The 19409-nt window shown below is 43.4% G+C and overlaps 1 protein-coding gene across 2 annotated transcripts in view; it reads right to left on the bottom strand.

Annotated features, from left to right (window-relative positions):
* Positions 1-19409, bottom strand: part of RAD9B (RAD9 checkpoint clamp component B) — an 80354-nt gene that overhangs the window by 45717 nt on the left and 15228 nt on the right. The window contains exon 3 of one of the 2 annotated variants that reach the window (XM_068245350.1): positions 11900-12049. The exons of the other annotated variant lie outside the window; for it this stretch is intronic. Within the exon in view, the coding sequence (XP_068101451.1) occupies positions 11900-12049 (150 nt within the window). The remainder of the gene's footprint in view (positions 1-11899; positions 12050-19409) is intronic. 2 annotated transcript variants of the gene reach the window in all.

Genomic DNA, 19409 nt, shown 5'->3' with positions numbered 1-19409 from the left:
GTGCAAAACCAAGAGGCAACATGTTGCAATTGAGCTGCAAAATAATAATGCTGCATAGAGGGCAAAGCAAGGCCGCCCATACCATTTGGATTAATTAACAAGGAATACTTAACCCGGGCTCTAAATAAAGGAGAGAAGGTGAGTTTTGAGTTTTTTGAAAAAAGCAACAGGAACATACACTGGTGATTGATGTAGAACATACAGAATTTTTGGAAGGAGTATCATCTTTACTAAATTTATTCTGCCCACAACTGTTAAGTATAGCTTGGACCAGGCTTTGCACTTCGATTGCACATGATTAAGAAGGGGAAAAACCTCCGCCTGCAAGTACATTTTAGGGTCCACGTGTATCCACACTCCTAAGTACTTAAAGGACGTAACAACCTGCAAGAGATTTGAGGACCGAGGTGACCCATCTGGAGGGGAATCAATATATAGCAGAACCGACTTAGATTTATTCAATTTGAGGCCTGAGTAATAACCAGATTCCTCTATCGTGCTTAATGCTGTCGCCAGGGAGACATCAGGATCCTCCAGGTATAAAACAGTGTCATCGGCGTAGAGGCCAAATTCAGTGTGCATAGTACGGAGGCCACGAATTAAGGGGTGTGCCCTAATGCGACATGCCAAGGGCTCAACTGCTAAGGCATATAGAAGCGGAGAGAGCGGGCACCCCTGCCTAGTTCCACGACCCAAAGTAAACGGACTGGATATCCACCCATTAGTGCCCACCCGAGCTCTAGGCATATTGTATAAAATTTGGACCCACCTACAGAAATTGTCCCCGAATCCAAACCTGGCAAGGACTGCCTGAAGATAGGGCCACTCCACTGTATCAAAGGCCTTTGCCATGTCGAGGGAGGCCACTATTCTATTACCTTTATTTAAATGGGATGCCTGTAGATTAGTCATTAAACGACGTATATTCATTGCCGTATTTTTCCCGGGCATAAATCCAGTTTGATCTGGATGTACTAATGATAAGATTACTGAATTAAGACGAATGGCGAGTATTTTGGCAAGAATTTTGATGTCAGCTGTTAATAGGGAGATTGGGCGATACGATTCACAGTGCCGGGGGTCCTTGCCAGGTTTAGGTATTACTATAATCAAGGCCTCTTTCATGGAATCGGGGAGAGATCCAGAATCAAAAGCAGCTTCAAATACTTGTAATAGCAAGGGAACAATACATTTTTAAACGTTATCCATGCTTATCGTTTAAAACCCCGCGCCCTTTTTTCCCAGCGCCCCTTTTTAACGTACGCACAGAACAGTGCTATCTGCCTGACTTGCAGCACATTTGGGTGACTGCTACATAAATGGACCAGTGGGAAGCACTTCTGACATATTTTAATAGACTACAGATGAGGCTACCAGTCATTATAGCAGCATGGCATGGCAAGGACAAATGGTAGCTGGAGAGCTGATTGTGAGTTCGAAAACAGAGAAAAGAAGAAAAAAAGAACACATCCGGGTTGGGTCAGCAAATCACACGTGAGGTTTATTACCAACTTTCATTTACATATTGTACATTGCGGTTTCTAAAAGTGTTGGGTTGCTGTGCAAAATGTAGATTTAAATAGAGTGTGATGATTCGCAATTATTTAGATTCTTCACTTAACATAAGATAGTGCAAAGCTAGCATATCAAATGTTGAGACTGAGTGGTTTTATTGTTTTATATAAAAAAATACTGATTTTCATGACAGCAATACTTTCAAGAAACTTAGTACAAAGGCAACAAAACACTAAAAAAATATGTTGGTAACACACCAAATGGAACATCTTGATGATGTTAACTGCAAACAGGTCAGTAACATGATGGGGTATAAAAAAGAGCATTTGAGGCTACATTCACAGTGGAACATTGCATTGTAATACAACGTTAAAGTCACAACGCAGCATTACAACACAACGCAAAAAAAAGATGGTTACGCACATAGGGATTGATTCACTATAACAAATAGTGTGCCTTATCACAGTTAACATGCCTTATCAGCGTTAAAGTGCCTTATCAGAGTTAACGTGCCTTATCAGAATAGCATAGCGAGTGGTACGAACTTATGCCTGCTAATTGGCAATGACGAGAGCTCCACTCGTCCTGCCCTGAGCCCCTGCAGGTTCAATCACATTAAAGGACATTATTCCCGCACTTTGATTGGCCCAATAGGCTGCCTGTCATTTGACAGGAAACTTGAAAGGCCAATCAAAGTGCGGGGATAATGTCCTTTAAAGCGATTGAACCTGCAGGGGCTCAGGGCAGGACTAGTGGAGCTCTCGTCATTGCCAATTAGCAGGCATAAGTTCATGGCGCTCGCTATGCTACTCTGATAAGGCATGTTAACTTCTGATAAGGCATGCTAACTCTGATAAGGCCCACTATTTGTTGTAGTGAATCAACCCCATTAACACTGCGTTACCGTCGCACACAGTAGAAACAGCAAAGCATACAGGCAATGAAAAGTATGCTTTCCTGTACCTGGTAACATGTGCGTTTAGAAGTAATGCACTGCAGCAGTGTGCTACCATAACGCTACACGTTACAATGCGATGCTAACGTCGCAATGTGAACGTCCCATAGGATTAGCATTTCAGTGTGGTAATCAGCGTTATAAGACTTTATAACACAGCCCCTCCACGTCCTACTGTGAATAAGCCCGGAAAGAGCGTGACTCTCTCAGACGAATGGATGGGAGCAGACCACTGCTGCAAAATTTTAAATATAATTATTCTGCACCCTGAAATCTAGAAATTACAAATTGCAATCTTTTGTGTGTGTGCGCGTGTGTGTGTGTGTGTGTGTGGGGGGGTGTTAGGGGAGGAGGGGTGAAGGTTATTTTATCCTCTACAGCACAGGATCTCAACAAGAGGTACTTAGGTTGGGCTCAGGGGGTACTTGGACTTGTGTCATCCAATCCACTGTAGTAAGTTTTGAAATCACATGAATGATAAATCATCTGTAAACAAATCAAAATATGCCCATGTTTTAGTTAATTAAAAGTGTTAGGAATGTTGTAGGAACACAATTATGGAAAAAACAAAAATAGCACACCTAACTCTGCACATATACTAACACTACCCATACCGTAGTAAGATTGTCAAGGTGCTAAACTGAGCTAGCTTCAGTACAAACCTGTCACCAACTGAAAACTATTATTATTATGTGAAATAAAAAACATGACAAAATTAGTCCCTCATATATCAGGCAAGAAATCAAGATTTTATTTTCACTTTCAAAACTACACCAGCTGGTTTTCCCAGTTCCTAACCATGTGGTAAAAGAAAAGGTGATAAAACATAATAGTACACATGGCACTGTCCTCCCAGCTTTTTTTTTTTAAATATGTGGTACTAGTATGTAATTCATAATGAGATTATACTATAAAGATAATAATAAGTCTAATTTTCAACAGTTGCATTATTATGTTTGTACTATGCAGGTGTAACGATCGGTGTCAGCACGCAGAGAGAATCTGATTATTGGTGATCTGCAGTATCACCAAGAATACAGATATATACCTGATTATTGATGATCTGCAGAATCACTGATAATACAGATATATTTCTAATCTCTGGACACCTATGTATATAAGAGTGTTTGGTGTAACAGTAATACTTTGAGAAACACACCTGATGAGCAGGTGATATTGAGCAGTATAGGCAATACTGCTTTAGAGAATCCAGGAACCTTCCAGCAGCCTGAGACTCTCCAAGGGGTGGAGTCAGGCTGGAGGTAGGAAGACCAGAGAGTGAGTGACACCTGAAGGTGAATGTCACTGACCGATCTGGAGACTATCTCTTAAGGAGAGAGATAGCTCTCGAGGCCAGGCAAGCCAGGCCGGTAACACACGGACAGACAAAGTACAAAGATAGAAAGCTGATTCGGTATCCAAGGCAAGCAGGATTTGGCAACAGAGTATCAGATATGCAAGGTACCGAATCAGATATCAGAGGAGTAGTCAGGAAAGCAATAAGTCATAACAGATATCAAACAATGCCTAGTCTGGGTGTGAGGTCCGTGGTCTCTACACCCTGGAACTAGTCTGATGTATAACAAGTTCCCTAGTATGGATGTGAGGTCCGTGGTCTTTACACCCTGGAACTAGTCTGATATATAACAGAATGATAACACAATTTCCCTAGTCTGGGTGTGAGGTCCATGGTCTCTACACCCTGGAACTAGTCTGAAGAATAACAGAATGGTAACACAAGTTCCCTAGTCTGGGTGTGAGGTCCGTGGTCTCTACACCCAGGAACTAGTCTAACATATAACAGTAAGATAATACAAGTAATCTGGCTCAGTGTGAATTCCCAGGTCCTCCTGGTTCAAACACACTGTTGGATCTGACTAAGGTCGAGTGCTTCCACGTAGTGTGCGCAACGGCAGACAACCTGTGAGTGGCCAGCAGTAACTATATATAGAGCAGCGCTCTCTGGCGCCACCCCTAAGTGATCAACCAATAGTTACCAGCTCTGGGGTCAGCTGATCGGCTTGGTCAGCTGATCCCCCCATGCCCACCATAAAAGTTCTGCCTCTCAGCGCGCGCGCGTATTCCTAAGCCTGTGTGAACTAACAGATTCAGCCACACCAGACACACGCTGCTGTGTGCAACCCGCCGCGCTGGACGCGGAACCAGCCGCCTTGCTATCAATACATGCGGCGGCTTTTCCGCGTTCTGCCATGTCACTAGACGCACGCTTCCGCGTGCAAACCGCCGCATTGGATGCGGAATCAGCTGCCTTGCTGTCTGCACACATGGCGGCTTTTCCGCGTTCTCTCACAGTACCCCCCCCCCCCTCCCCTGAGGAGTGGACTCCGGACATCTCCTACCCGGCTTTCCAGGATGTAAGCTATGGAATTCCCTTTTTAACTCCTCTGCGTGCATACGACATTCTGGCACCCAAGTTCTCTCCTCTATGCCATACCCCTTCCAGTGAACCAAATACTGCATGGAGTTCTGCACAAGCCGTGAGTCCAGAATATTCTCAATCTCATACTCAGGTTGGTCATCAATCAACACAGGGGGAGGGGGGGGGGGGAGAGTGGAATCCACGTGCACTGCTGGCTTGAGCAAGGACACATGAAATGATCTCACACCTCGCATGCTGGTGGGGAGATCAATGGCATAAGTGACATTATTGATCTTCCTGGTCACTGGAAAAGGACCCACAAATCTAGGACCCAATTTGGGGGACAGCTGCTTCAGGGCCAAATGTCGTGTGGACACCCAGACCAAGAAGAAATTCCCACTCTACGGAACGTCTCTTGTCAGCCTGTTTCTTCTGACTCTGAAAAGCCATCCTCAGATTGCTTTTAACCATTCCCCAAACCTGTTTTAAAGGCTTCTGCCAATTCTCCAGGGCTGGAAACGGAGTAGAAGCCACTGGCAATGGGGTGAACTTAGGTGACCTTCCTGTCACCACCTGGAATGGGGAAAATCCTGAGGAGGAGCTTTTCAAATTGTTGTGTACAAATTCTGCAAACAGCAAGAATTTGACCCAGTCGGTTTGAGCATCTGCAACATAGCGCCTCAAAAATTGTTCCAGAGACTGATTGGTTCTCTCAGTCTGGCCATTGGTCTGTGGGTGGTAGCCTGATGAAAAAGAAAGCTCCATGTCTAACTGATGGCAGAATGCCCTCCAAAACTTGGAAACAAATTGGACTCCCCGATCTGACACTATATTTTCCGGAATGCCATGTAGTCGGAAAATATGTTGGATGAAGAGGTCGGCCAATTCCTGGGCCGAGGGGAGTCCTTTCAGGGGGACAAAATGGGGCCATCTTACTGAATCGATCGACTACCACCCAAATGACCGTCATGCCCTCAGACCTGGGGAGTTCGCCCACAAAATCCATGGACAAATGGGTCCATGGCTCGCTCGGGACTGGTAAGGGCTGTAATGTCCCAACAGGTGCCTGACGGGAGGGTTTGCTCCTAGCACACACTGCACATTCTCTCACATACTCCTTGCAGTCAGTTGCCAATGTCGGCCACTAAGCACACCTAGCAATGAGGTCCTGAGTTCTGGTGGCCCCAGGGTGCCCAGCATTCTTGAGGGAATGGAACAACTGCAGTATTTGTAGACGAAAAGGCAATGGTACAAACATGACCCCCTCAGGCTTCTCCTCTGGTACATCCTGTTGGAACGGACCCAATGTCTCTGTCCAGTCCTTCCAGGTCTCAGTGGCTGCCAGAACCACCTTCTGAGGGAGGATGGTTTCTGGGTCTGAGGGCTGTGCTGTCTCGGGCTCAAAACATCTAGATAAGGCATCAGCCTTGATGTTTTTACTACCAGGGGTATACGTGATTACAAATCTGAACCTTGAGAAAAATAATGACCACCGAGCCTGCCGGGGGCTAAGCCTCTTAGCGCTCTAAATGTATTCCAAATTCTTGTGGTCAGTGTAAACAGTAATGGTATGTTCTGCCCCTTCTAGCCAATGTCGCCATTCCTCAAAGGCCAACTTGATGGCTAGAAGTTCCCTATTGCCTATATCGTAGTTTTTCTCTGCGGGTGAAAACCTACGAGAGAAATAGGCACAAGGGTGCAATTTTCCCTGCAACCCAGAACGCTGAGACAGCACAGCCCCTACCCCTACCTCTGAGGCATCTACCTCCACGATAAAGGGATAGGTGATATCAACGTGTCTCAATATGGGTGCAGAACAGAACAATTTCTTTAGAGTGGAGAAAGCAGCATGGGCCTCAGGAAACCAGTGGTGAGTATCTGCCCCTTTCTTGGTGAGACTGGTGAGATCACCGTAGAGTACCCCTTTATGAACCTCCTATAGTAGTTGGCGAACCCCAGGAACCTCTGGAGCGCCTTCAGTCCTACAGGTTGGGGCCACTCCAAGACAGCTGAAACTTTTCCAGGGTCCATAGAGAGGCCAGAGGTCAAAATTATGTACCCCAGAAAGGTGACAGAGGTCACTTCGAAAATGCACTTCTCCAACTTAGCATACAGCATATTTTGTCTTAATTTCCGTAACACAAACTTAACATGTTTTCGGTGCTCTGAGAGGTTGGACGAGAAAATTAGTATGTCGTCTAAATACACCAAGACGAATTTGCCCAAAACCTCTCTGAAGACTTCATTAATCAGCTCCTGAAAGATGGCCGGGGCATTACACAACCCGAAGGGCATCACTAGGTACTCGTAATGCCCGTCGGGCGTGTTAAAGGCCGTCTTCCATTCATCACCGTCCCTGATACGCACAAGGTTGTATGCATCCCTTAAATCCAGTTTCGAGAAAATCTTAGCATTGGTGACTTGAGTAAACAAATTGTCTATCAAAGGCAAAGGATAACGATTTTTTACTGTGATTTTATTTAAGCCCCGATAATCGATGCATGGACGGAGGCCTCCATCCTTCTTTTTCACAAAAAAGAAACCTGCACCAGCCGGGGAGCGAGAAGGACGAATAAAACCCTTGGCTAAATTTTCTCGGATGTATTCTTGCATGGCTAATTTCTCTGGCCCAGATAAATTATAGAGATGACCTCTAGGGGGCATACAACCAGATCTGAGATCAATGGGGCAGTCAAAAGGATGGTGTGGAGGAAGTTTATCTGCTGACTTGGGACAAAACACGTCCGCAAATTCTGAATACTGATCTGGCAATCCCTCCATGTGAATTTTGGTTTTACCTAAGGTTACTTTTGCTAGACAATGATGCTAACAATGGGTAGACCAGCTCGTTAGCTGACCTGTAGCCCAATTGATCTGAGGCGAGTGAATTTGTAACCATGGCATGCCAAGAATGATCGTGGAGGTTGTCATACGCAACACCAGGAACTGTAAGCTCTCTTTATTTAACACCCCTATTGTGACCCCAAACTCCGGAGTCTGAGACAAAGGGTGGTTACTCTGCAGGGGGGAATCATCCACCGCAGTGACTCGAATCTGTTGTTTTAATGGGGAGATCGGGATCCCCAATTTCTTAGCGAATTCATATTCCATAAAATTGGCTGCTGAGCCAGAGTCAACGAAGGCCTCAGTGATCTCTGTCTTATCCCTCCAAGATATAGTACAAGGGAGAAGCAAACGTTTATCATCTAGAGGTAACGACTGCGCGCCTAGGGGATTACCTCCGACGACACCTAGGCGGCAGCGTTTCCCGATTTCTTGGGACAATTCTGCACTCTATGACCCCCCTCTGCACAGTATAGACAGAGCTGTTCTGTTTCTCTGTGCCTCCGTTCCACCCGGGACAATCTCGACCGACCAATCTGCATTGGTTCTGATGGAGATGAAACGGGTGGAGATGAAACAGACGGAGGCGCAGCGTAGGACAAGTATCTCACATTGTTCCTACCCCGGGTCTGTCTTTGATATCGTAGACGACGATCAATTCTGATGGCTAATGAAATGGCCTCATATATAGATTGCAGTTCAGGATGACCCAGCATTAAATCAGAAACTGCGTCTGATAACCCTGACAAGAAACAGTCTAGTAGTGCAAATGTACCCCATCTAGCTGAAACTGACCATTTTCTGAATTCAGCTGCGTAAATTTCAACCGGATCCTTGCCCTGCCGCAGAGTTTTGAGTTTCTGCTCCACGGTAGAGGCAATGTCTGGATCATCGTAAATTATAGCCATGGCTTTAAAAAATGCCTCTACCGAGACTAAAGCCCCATCCCCAGGCTGGAGATTATATGCCCAGGTCTGGGAATCCCCTGACAATAGTGTCTTAATAAACGTTATTCTTTGTGCTACGGTCCCTGAAGAATTAGGTCTCAGCTCAAAGTATGATAACACTCGATTTCTAAAGTTCTGAAAGTCAGATCTGTGGCCAGAAAACCTTTCAGGTACAGACATGCGTATGTCTGTGCTAGGAGGAGATCGCACTGTATCCACAGCCGTCTGTAGGGCTTGCGCAGACCCAGACAAGGCATTGATCTGGGTCTGATGGTTGCCCAGCACTTGGATGAAATTTTCCACCGAGGTGGTGAGTGCGTCAAGACGGCTGCTGAGTGCGTCCATTTGGTTTTGGTCTGCCGTTCTGTAACGATCGGTGTCAGCACGCAGAGAGAATCTGATTATTAAAAAATGTAAACAGGTAGATTTGCGCCCACTCAATATAAAATGAATTCAATTGGCTGCAGTCAGTGATAAATGGGGTTACTCACACCCCCACCATTTAAGCATTCATAAAGTTTTAAAAATCACTCATGCGCCTATATATACCATCACATATACAGTTTTATTCAATTCATAAATTCAAATTCATATATATATATTACACCAATATGCAAGCAAACACTAGCCAACTTTCTCAGTCCCACCTCCCTATCGTAAACAGTCTGGCACACGTCACAACATTTACCTATAGATTGATTCGCTGAGTAAACTTCGTTTTCTAGCATAAAATTGCACCAATCCCTATAGCACCTTTCCAATGTTAAAAAGTGTTTTTGCACCTTTAAAATGGCAATAATAGCCTTTCTTGTTCAAAAATCAATAAAAATAACGTCCTGTGAGCTCACAAAAGTATAATTCATAAATCCAACAGGAAACAGTTCATGTTAAATAGCTTGAATCTCGTCTTGCAAAGCTTTAGACATACAATTTCATATACATACAATTAGCCACTTTACTTCTGGTGGATGTATATGAAATTGTATGTCTAAAGCTTTGCAAGACAAGATTCAAGCTATTTAACATGAACTGTTTCCTGTTGGATTTATGAATTATACTTTTGTGAGCTCACAGGACGTTATTTTTATTGATTTTTGAACAAGAAAGGCTATTATTGCCATTTTAAAGGTGCAAAAACACTTTTTAACATTGGAAAGGTGCTATAGGGATTGGTGCAATTTTATGCTAGAAAACGAAGTTTACTCAGCGAATCAATCTATAGGTATATGTTGTGGCGCGTGCCAGACTGTTTACCATAGGGAGGTGGGACTGAGAAAGTTGGCTAGTGTTTGCTTGCATATTAGTGTAATATATATATGAATTTGAATTTATGAATTGAATAAAACTGTATATGTGATGGTATATATAGGCGCATGAGAGAATCTGATTATTGGTGATCTGTAGTATCACCAAGAATACAGATATATACCTGATTATTGATGATCTGCAGAATCACTGATAATACAGATATATTACTAACCTCTGGACACCTATGTATATATGAGTGTTTGGTGTAACAGTAATACTTTGAGAAACACACCTGATGAGCAGGTGATATTGAGCAGTATAGGCAATACTGCTTTAGAGAATCCAGGAACCTTCCAGCAGCCTGAGACTCTCCAAGGGGTGGAGTCAGGCTGGAGGTAGGAAGGACCAGAGAGTGAGTGACACTGACCTATCTGGAGACTATCTCTTAAGGAGAGAAATAGCTCTCGAGGTCGGGCAAGCCAGGTCGGCAACACACAGACAGACAAAGTACAAAGATAGAAAGCTGATTCTGTATCCAAGGCAAGCAGGGTTTGGCAACAGAGTATCAGATATGCAAGGTACCGAATCAGATATCAGAGGAGTAGTCAGGAAAGCAATAAGTCATAACAGATATCAAACAATGCCTAGTCTGGGTGTGAGGTCCGTGGTCTCTACACCCTGGAACTAGTCTGATGTATAACAAGTCCCCTAGTATGGGTGTGAGGTCCGTGGTCTCTACACCCTGGAACTAGTCTGATATATAACAGAATGATAACACAATTTCCCTAGTCTGGGTGTGAGGTCCGTGGTCTCTACACCCTGGAACTAGTCTGAAGAATAACAGAATGGTAACACAAGTTCCCTAGTCTGGGTGTGAGGTCCGTGGTCTCTACACCCTGGAACTAATCTAACATATAACAGTAAGATAATACAAGTAATCTGGCTCAGTGTGAATTCCCAGGTCCTCCTGGTTCAAACACACCGTTGGATCTGACTAAGGTCTGAGTGCTTCCACATAGCTTTCGCAACGGCAGACAACCTGTGAGTGGCCAGCAATAACTATATATAGAGCAGCGCTCTCTGGCACCACCCCTAAGTGATCAACCAATAGTTACCAGCTCTGGGGTCAGCTGATCGGCTTGGTCAGCTGCTCCCCCTGTGCCCACCATAAAAGTTCTGCCTCTCAGCGCGCGCGCGCGTATTCCTAAGCCTGTGTGAACTAACAGATTCAGCCACACCAGACACACGCTGCTGTGTGCAACCAGCCGCATTGCTATCAATACATGCGGCGGCTTTTCCGCGTTCTGCCATGTCACCAGACGCACACTTGCGCGTGCAAACCGCCGCATTGGACGCGGAATCAGCCGCCTTGCTGTCTGCACACGCGGCGGCTTTTCCGCGTTCTCTCACAGCAGGTTTATATGATTTGCAAATCACTGCATTCTGTTTTTATTTACATGGTACACAGTGCCACAATTTATTTGGGAATAGAATTGTAGCAAAGGCTTAACATCCTTGGTGGTATGGATGAGCCTGACTCGTCCAGGGAAAAATAGCTGAAAACGGTATGGACGAGTCAGGTTCATTCAGCAGTTCTAAGGCAGGGTTCCACTTTTTTGCATTCATTTTTCTAATTAAAATTCATGTTCGTATGCAAATGTTTGCATGCTCTTGAAACCTGCATATGAAAATTCACATCCGACCACGAAAAAAATGAACATAAAGAAAACTGAAGTGGGGATACTGTGGCCTGGTACAAAGGAAAAATAATTTTCATTAATGTTTTGCCATGATTTTGTGCTTGAAACTTTTATTATACTCAAAATGAATACTAGACCCTTGCTAGACAAATGAAAATTAATGGAACCACTTTTTGCACAAAAATCCAGAAAAAAATGAACACCAGGGAGGTTATTGAATAGTCAATGAGGATATACTAAATTGTCAGCAGATCGTCTCAACAGATAGTCAAATGCATAATATCTGTAAACTGCAGATAAAATACTATACCTTTACAGAAAATTTGCAGTTTAACTGTAATGGAACATCCCCTTGCCCTTGTTCATGAATGGACCCCCTTTGGTAGCTTTGGAAGAAGAACGATGAAAATAAGATGCAGGCATAAGCAGATCTGGAAGAATTCACCACTCGCAGCGCAAGCTAATGTATATAAACAAAAAAAGTAATCATGACACATTAGGTTGTGTTTTGTTTTTTTGCTGTGAGTACACATTAGACCTTATAGTGACCCATTAATAGTGCAACTTACAAATGATTATATTTTTGATAGGATCATCAAAATCGAAAATCGAAAGAAAAGATCGAATTTATACAATATATAGGAAGACCCAGGGAGGGTAAATCGATATATCCACATATTAAATATAATTTGCTAATTAAAGCATAACATTATAATGTATAGCCACACATCCCTCATCATAGCACATTTAAAGGATACCCGAAGTGACACGTGACATGATGAGATAGACATGTTTATGTACAGTGCCTAGCACACAAATAACTATGCTGTATTCCTTTTTTCTTTCTCTGCCTGAAAGAGTTAAATATCAGGTATGTAAGTCGCTGACTCAGACAGGAGGTGACTACAGTGTGACCCTCACTGATAAGAAATTCCAACTATAAAACACTTTCCTAGCCGAAAATAGCTTCTGAAAGCAAGAAAGAGGTAACAAGGGGAATTTCTTATCAGTGAGGGTCACACTGTAGTCAGGACTGAGTCAGCCACTTACATACCTGATATTCTCTCTTTCAGGCAGAGAAAGCAAAAAAGGAACACAGCATAGTTATTTGTGTGCTAGGCACTGTACATACACATGTCTATCTCATCATGTCGCATGTCACTTCGGGTATCCTTTAACGACTTTGCACCTAGGCCTGTTTTCCATTTATGGACTAGAGCAGTTTTTGATGTTTTAGCCATGCACCTTTTTAATCAGCGATAACTTTATCACTACTTATGATGCCTTAGTTATATATTCAACATTTTTTTCTGGAGAAACTAGACTTTCTCTGGGTGTTTTTTTTTTTTTTTTTTTTTTTACAAAGGAATGAATAAATAAGCAGTTTCTCATTTTTCACCTATTATTATTTAAAATAAAAAGTGCTATTGTAGATAATAAACCCTAAATAAATGTGGCTATTTATCCCGTATTATAAAATGTAAATGTTGTTACTACTACAATGTATGGTGGTGATATAAAATTTTGTCTCCATTATGTATTTTTCTTCTAGTACTTCAATGATAATAAAAAAATGTCTAAAGATTAACCAGGGGAATAAAACGTTTATAGAAGTCGTAATTAGTTGCTATATATTAGGGGGGAAAAGGTGGTTTCAAGTGGGCAGCGCTATCAAATTTGTATTTATTAAATGGTATCATCCTGATTTAAAACTTCTTGTATTTATTAAAGTAATACCCCCTTCCTTTTTGTTATATCATATCCCCCTGAACTAGTGGCTCCCCCTCTTTTGATTTATTTCTATCCCTGGGGACTTGTCATCCCCATCCCCTTCATATATTTTTCCCATGAAGGCTATTCCCCCCCCCCCCCCCCCTTCCACGTTAAGGTAGGCCATGCTAGTCTACTGGTTTCCTCTTCCCCTTTCGCTAGTTTAGTGGGCCCTCTTTCTCCCACTGCTCTCCCTGGTACTCTAGAGCCCCCCCCCCCTTACTCCCCAAACAGAGATCCATCCCCCCCCCCCCTTATTCATGGTGGCCCCAGCACCCATTCTCCACAGATTGGCAAAGCATGGCTGTGTAAGTAAATACCCTCATGGCTCCTATGCAGTGATCGACTCTCTCCTCCTCTGTCCACTGCCCTCCTCTATTGTCTGCACGGCCCAGGTCCCTGCTGATGATGCCATCATCAAGCCGGGACTCGGGGCATGAAGACTGATGAGGACGATTGAGAGAAGAGGAGAGAGCCAATCGCTGCAGAGGAGCCAGAAAGGTAATACTTTTACATGGCCATGCTGCTGACTAGAATGGAAGGGCGGTGTGGGTAGTAGAGGGTAGATTGGTGATCACCCACCCCATACCCCACTTCTTGCCACCAGTGGTGAGCACAGGTGTGTGCTAGCATGCACACTGTGCTCATCGAAAGCAACATACTAATATTCATGACGTTCTGGGAAATCAGGTGCCAGAAACTACATGAATATGCTGTATGCTCGGCAGGAAGTTGTTAATGGAAAAAGGAAGTGGGACTTTTTAGGGACATGAAAATCAACAGTAGCAATTAATTACTGTAATGGACATCCGAGACCAAACAACAGTTAAAATAAAAAGATACACGCTTGGACAAGTAAAAAGACTCCCAACAGTTAAATGGACAAAAAAATAGTTGCTGTGAGTCGTACAGTAGTTGGTCACATACATATTTTTCTTATAAAACAGAACATACAAAAAATAACATCCACCAGACTGGGAATTAAACAATACTTTCTCCACTATAGGGTATGTGAATATTTAAATTATTAATATAAAATATATATATATATATATATATATATATATACATATATATATATATATATATACCGGTATATACAGTGGGATGCAAAAGTTTGGGCAACCTTGTTAATTGTCATGATTTTCCTGTATAAATCGTTGTTTGTTACGATAAAAAAATGTCAATTAAACATATTATATAGGAGACACACACAGTGATATTTGAGAAGTGAAATGAAGTTTATTGGATTTACAGAAAAAGTGTAATAATTGTTTTAACAAAATTAGGCAGGTGCATAAATTTGGGCACTGTTGTCATTTTATTGATTTCAAAATCTTTAGAACTAATTATTGGAACTCAAATTGGCTAGGTAAGCTCAGTGGCCCCTGACCTACATACACAGGTGAATACAATTATGAGAAAGAGTAATTAAGGGGGTCAATTGTAAGTTTCCCTCCTCTTTTAATTTTCTCTGAAGAGTAGCAACATGGGGGTCTCAAAACAACTCTCAAATGACCTGAAGACAAAGATTGTTCACCATTATGGTTTAGGGGAAGGATACAGAAAGCTGTCTCAGAGATTTCAGCTGTTTCCCCCAGTTATGAACATATTAAGGAAAATGGAAGACCAAGGCTCAGTTCAAGTTAAGGCTTGAAGTGGCAGACGAAGAAAAATCTTGGATAAACAGAAGCGACAAATGGTGAGAACAGTCAGTCAACCCACAGACCAACACCAAAGACCTACAACATCATCTTGCTGCAGATGGTGTCACTGTGCATCGTTCAACCATTTGGCGCACTTTATACAAGGCTGTATGCGAGAGTGATGCACAGCACAAACAGAGCCGCTTGACGTATGCTAAAGCACATTTGGACAAGCCAGCTTCATTTTGGAATAAGGTGCTGTGGACTGATGAAACTAAAACTAAGTTATTTGGGCATAACAACAAAAAAGAAGATTTTCAATCATTCTTATTTCTATGCTTATAGATAAGTGCATCCAGTTGCAACTTTAATTCTAACCTTTGCTTTACTTTGTCACTAACGAATGTTTTTAACTCTGTTTATTGCAGGTCTCCGACAGCGTGCCTCGTTGCTAGGCTACGCTTTGCAGTGTTGTTCACTCACTGATACCGGCAGCCAATTGGAAAGCAGTGGATGTGATGTATGCGGTTCACGTGACATTAGTCACGTGACGCTTGGGGAAATCCCATTGCATGCTCTCAGACAAGGGGGCGTGCCTCCTCCAGCGGGCGGACTGACCGGCTCGGGGCGGCGCTTCATTTTGGCGCACGCTCGCCACTGCAGGACACTTGCAGCGGTTGGACCTGTTTATGTGTATATATATATATCGTGTTTTTTATGCCACAACTTTGTATCTGCTGCCTCTGAAGAAGCAGGTTTATCCTGCGAAACGGCTATAAGACCAAGATTTACTGCATGTATTATTTGAAGGTGTCGGGAGTTAATTAAAGGTGACTTGCAAATTCATCTGGTGCCCGGAAATTACACTTCCTTTTTACTTTGATGCATATAACTACCGGTGGCACATTTGGATTTTGCACCTGCAGCTCCCGAGCTGCCAAGTCAGCATCTAGTGCCGATTACTTTTCTCTTTTTTTTACCAAATATTTAGTAGATGCATAACGATGCATGGAGGAAAAACAACACAGCATTCCAAGAAAAACACCTGCTATCTGTGACAATCCAGCCCCGCGATCCCGTTGAATCTGCTCCCGTTAGCATATGCAGGAAGTACGGTGAGCAGACGGATGACAAAGACTGGTTGCTGGATCGTCAGAGGGAGAAGGTTAATGCTACAGAGCATGCCAATCCCGTCTAATCTGCTCCCGTTAGCATACGCAGGAACTACGGTGAACAGACTGACAATGAAGATTGATCGCGCAGCTGCCGACAATATGTACTGGGTCAATCCCTCACCAATCCCGTATTACTAGGCCACTGTTGCCATGCAGGTCTCATGCACTAGAGCCTGCTGGAGGCAAATTCACTGTGTGCGTAGTAAACGGTTAAGATTGGTTGGAGGTGCCCATACATGTACAATCCCGTTTGTATATACAATCGGTAAATAAAAATATCGATTTCGCGCTGGAAATCAGGTAAATTTACTGCCACCACTCTCCGATTGATAGGGCGAAGAGACCCCAACGCTATCATAATACAGTAGCCAGCCCAATCGCGTTCGACATGCTCCAGTCACCGTTCGGGAAATGGTCACTTCCGACGGCTTAAAGACTGTGAGCAATGTGACGTTTAAAGAAAGGTTACTGGGTCCGTATATGATGCAATCTCGATTGTGTCCAATCGAGAACTAAAGTTATCGATTTCGCACAGGTAATCGGGTACTAGCTAATCCTAGAAGGAAGAAACGGTTATTTACAACCTAGCTAGCAAATCAACAATTTAAAAGCAAATAATAAAACAATGCGGTAGTATGACTCTGACTCTTCAGAGGGCAGATTCATTATCGCAGCAATCAGATGACCAGAACAGACACAAGACTGAACGATAAAATCGTTAGTTTTATTCTAAAACTACATACACACAGCTTAATTTAGCCCACAGATAGATATACCTGTCCGGCAGAACAGATTGGTTTGATAGAAAGAGAATAGAGATGAAAAGAAACATAATGTCGTAATATACAGTTCAAATACCGTTATTGGTAGTCCATGCGGCAATCGCAAGTCTTTGGCGGAAAGTCCAAGATGGCGGTTTTGGCCTGTGTCCTGGCGGGCTGGTCGATTGATGTTACTCGACGTCAGAGTAAAGGTGAAGGACGCTGGACCTTTGTGTCATGGGAGTTTTGCTCCTCACTGTAGGTGGGGGGAGTTATGACATGTACAAGTCCAGGCTTGTGCAATTAGAATAAGGCAGTGCCCCATTACGCAGGGAGAGATTTTGGGCCAATTCATGTTTTGCCCGCTCTCTGCGTGCCCGTAGGTCACACCAAGAACCCGAATGGATATTCATAATCAGCGTAATTTTAGGAATCATTTGGTTCTAAACAGGAGGACCAGATATGACTCATAACACCTTTTTCTACTTCTCCCCTTTTGTAGCCTGGGTTTGGAAGCACCTAGCTTGTCCAAACTCTCTCAGCACCAAGTTGAACCTCAGAACTGGTGCAACTTTCAGTGGCCTAGGAACTTTCTATACCATGAATTATGAGGAAAATGTGGAGAACATATGAATATGGGGCATCCCAGGGTCACATGGGGGTCAGCTGTTTCAGCTGGGAGATGGATTCTTTTGATCTCTCAGGACATGGGGCCAGGTGACAAATCCTGCTGAGATCAGTGCCTATAGGTCTCAAGCAAGAGGCCTTTTATTGAATTTTGTCAGGCTTATCTGTGATGGATGACATTGTCACACAGCAGGGGACTATGCTCTTCCAGGACACAGCTTTTCACACATAGGTGAGGGTTTTGTAATTAGAAGCTACCAAAATGCCAGCGAAGAGAGAGGGAAAAAAAAGTTGATTTAACCCTCTTGCCGTTCCAATTATTGCAGCAAGGGGGCAGCACAGCACTGTTTTTTAATTTTTCTTATTTTTAAATCATGTAGCTATCCTAGCGCTAGCTACATGATAGCCGATGAGCAGCGGCATCCCCTCACCCACTCCGATTGCCTCCGGCGATCTGCGCAAGCAGGAAATCCCGTTCAAAACGGGATTTTCTGCATGGCTTCCCCCATCGCCATGGCGATGATCGCGATGACATCATCGACATCGTGACGTCAGAGGGAGTCCCGATCCACCTCTCAGCACTGCGGGTAGCGGGGTGTAGCGGCGAATCGGCGGCGATCGAGTTATGCACGCAGTTAGCAAAGTGCTAGCTGCGTGCAATTAAAAAAAATTGTGAAAATCGGTCCAGCGGGGCCTGAGCAATCCTCCTGCGCGAGTTACCCCGAGCTCAGCTCAGGATAACCGGCAAGGAGGTTAACCCAAAAAAATGTCATTCTGGTCGCTTGCAATGAAACTTGCGTTTGGGACTCCATGACGCATTCGATATGTCATATCGATGGCGTCACACAATCTACAGTAAAATATGGTGGTGATTCCATCATGCTGTGGGGCTGTGTGGCCAGTGCAGGGACTGGAAATCTTGTCAAAGTTGGGAGACGCATGGATTCCACTCAGTATCAGCAGATTCTGGAGACCAATGTCCAGGAATCAGTGACAAAGCTGAAGTTGCTCCAGGACTGGATCTTTCAACAAGACAACAACCCTAAACACTGCTCAAAATCCACTAAGGCATTCATGCAGAGGAACAAGTACAACGTTCTGGAATGGCCATCTCAGTCCCCAGACCTGAATATAATTGAAAATCTGTGGTGTGATTTAAAGAGAGCTGTCCATGCTCTGAAGCCATCAAACCTGAATGAACTAGAGATGTTTTGTAAAGAGGAATGGTCCAAAATACCTTCAACCAAAATCCAGACTCTCATTGGAACCTACAGGAAGCCTTTAGAGGCTGTAATTTCTGCAAAAGAAGGATCTACTAATTATTGATTTAATTTCTTTTTCACCTGCCTAATTTTGTTTAAACAGTTATTGCACACTTTCTGTAAATCCAATAAACTTCATTTCACTTCTCAAATATCACTGTGTATGTCTCCTACATCATGTATTTAACTGACATGTTTTATCGTAACAACCAATGTTTTATACAGGAAAATCATGAGGATTAACAAGGTTGCCCAAATTTTCGCATCCCACTGTATATATACTAGCTGATGCACTGTATATATACTAGCTGATGGCCCGGCACTGCTCGGGTATGTATTGGGCTGGTATTGGCTTCACCCATTACTAATCCTAACACACAATTACTCAATTGCTTAGTTTGTGAGCTTTGCGGTTTATGGCATCAATAATTTGCATTGAAATGAAACAAATCTGATTGGCTGTGACTCTACCCCCTTTCTGAATTTGAACCCCAGTCACCCAATGACCAACTTTACCAGGTTTAAGGGTTGTGCCATTAACAGTGCAAGAATGGCAGTAATTAAATATTCTACTTCAAA

Source organism: Hyperolius riggenbachi, chromosome 1, assembly GCF_040937935.1.
Source record: "Hyperolius riggenbachi isolate aHypRig1 chromosome 1, aHypRig1.pri, whole genome shotgun sequence".
Classification (NCBI taxonomy): Eukaryota; Metazoa; Chordata; class Amphibia; order Anura; family Hyperoliidae; genus Hyperolius; species Hyperolius riggenbachi.
This window is presented reverse-complemented; position numbering and strand designations above follow the sequence as displayed.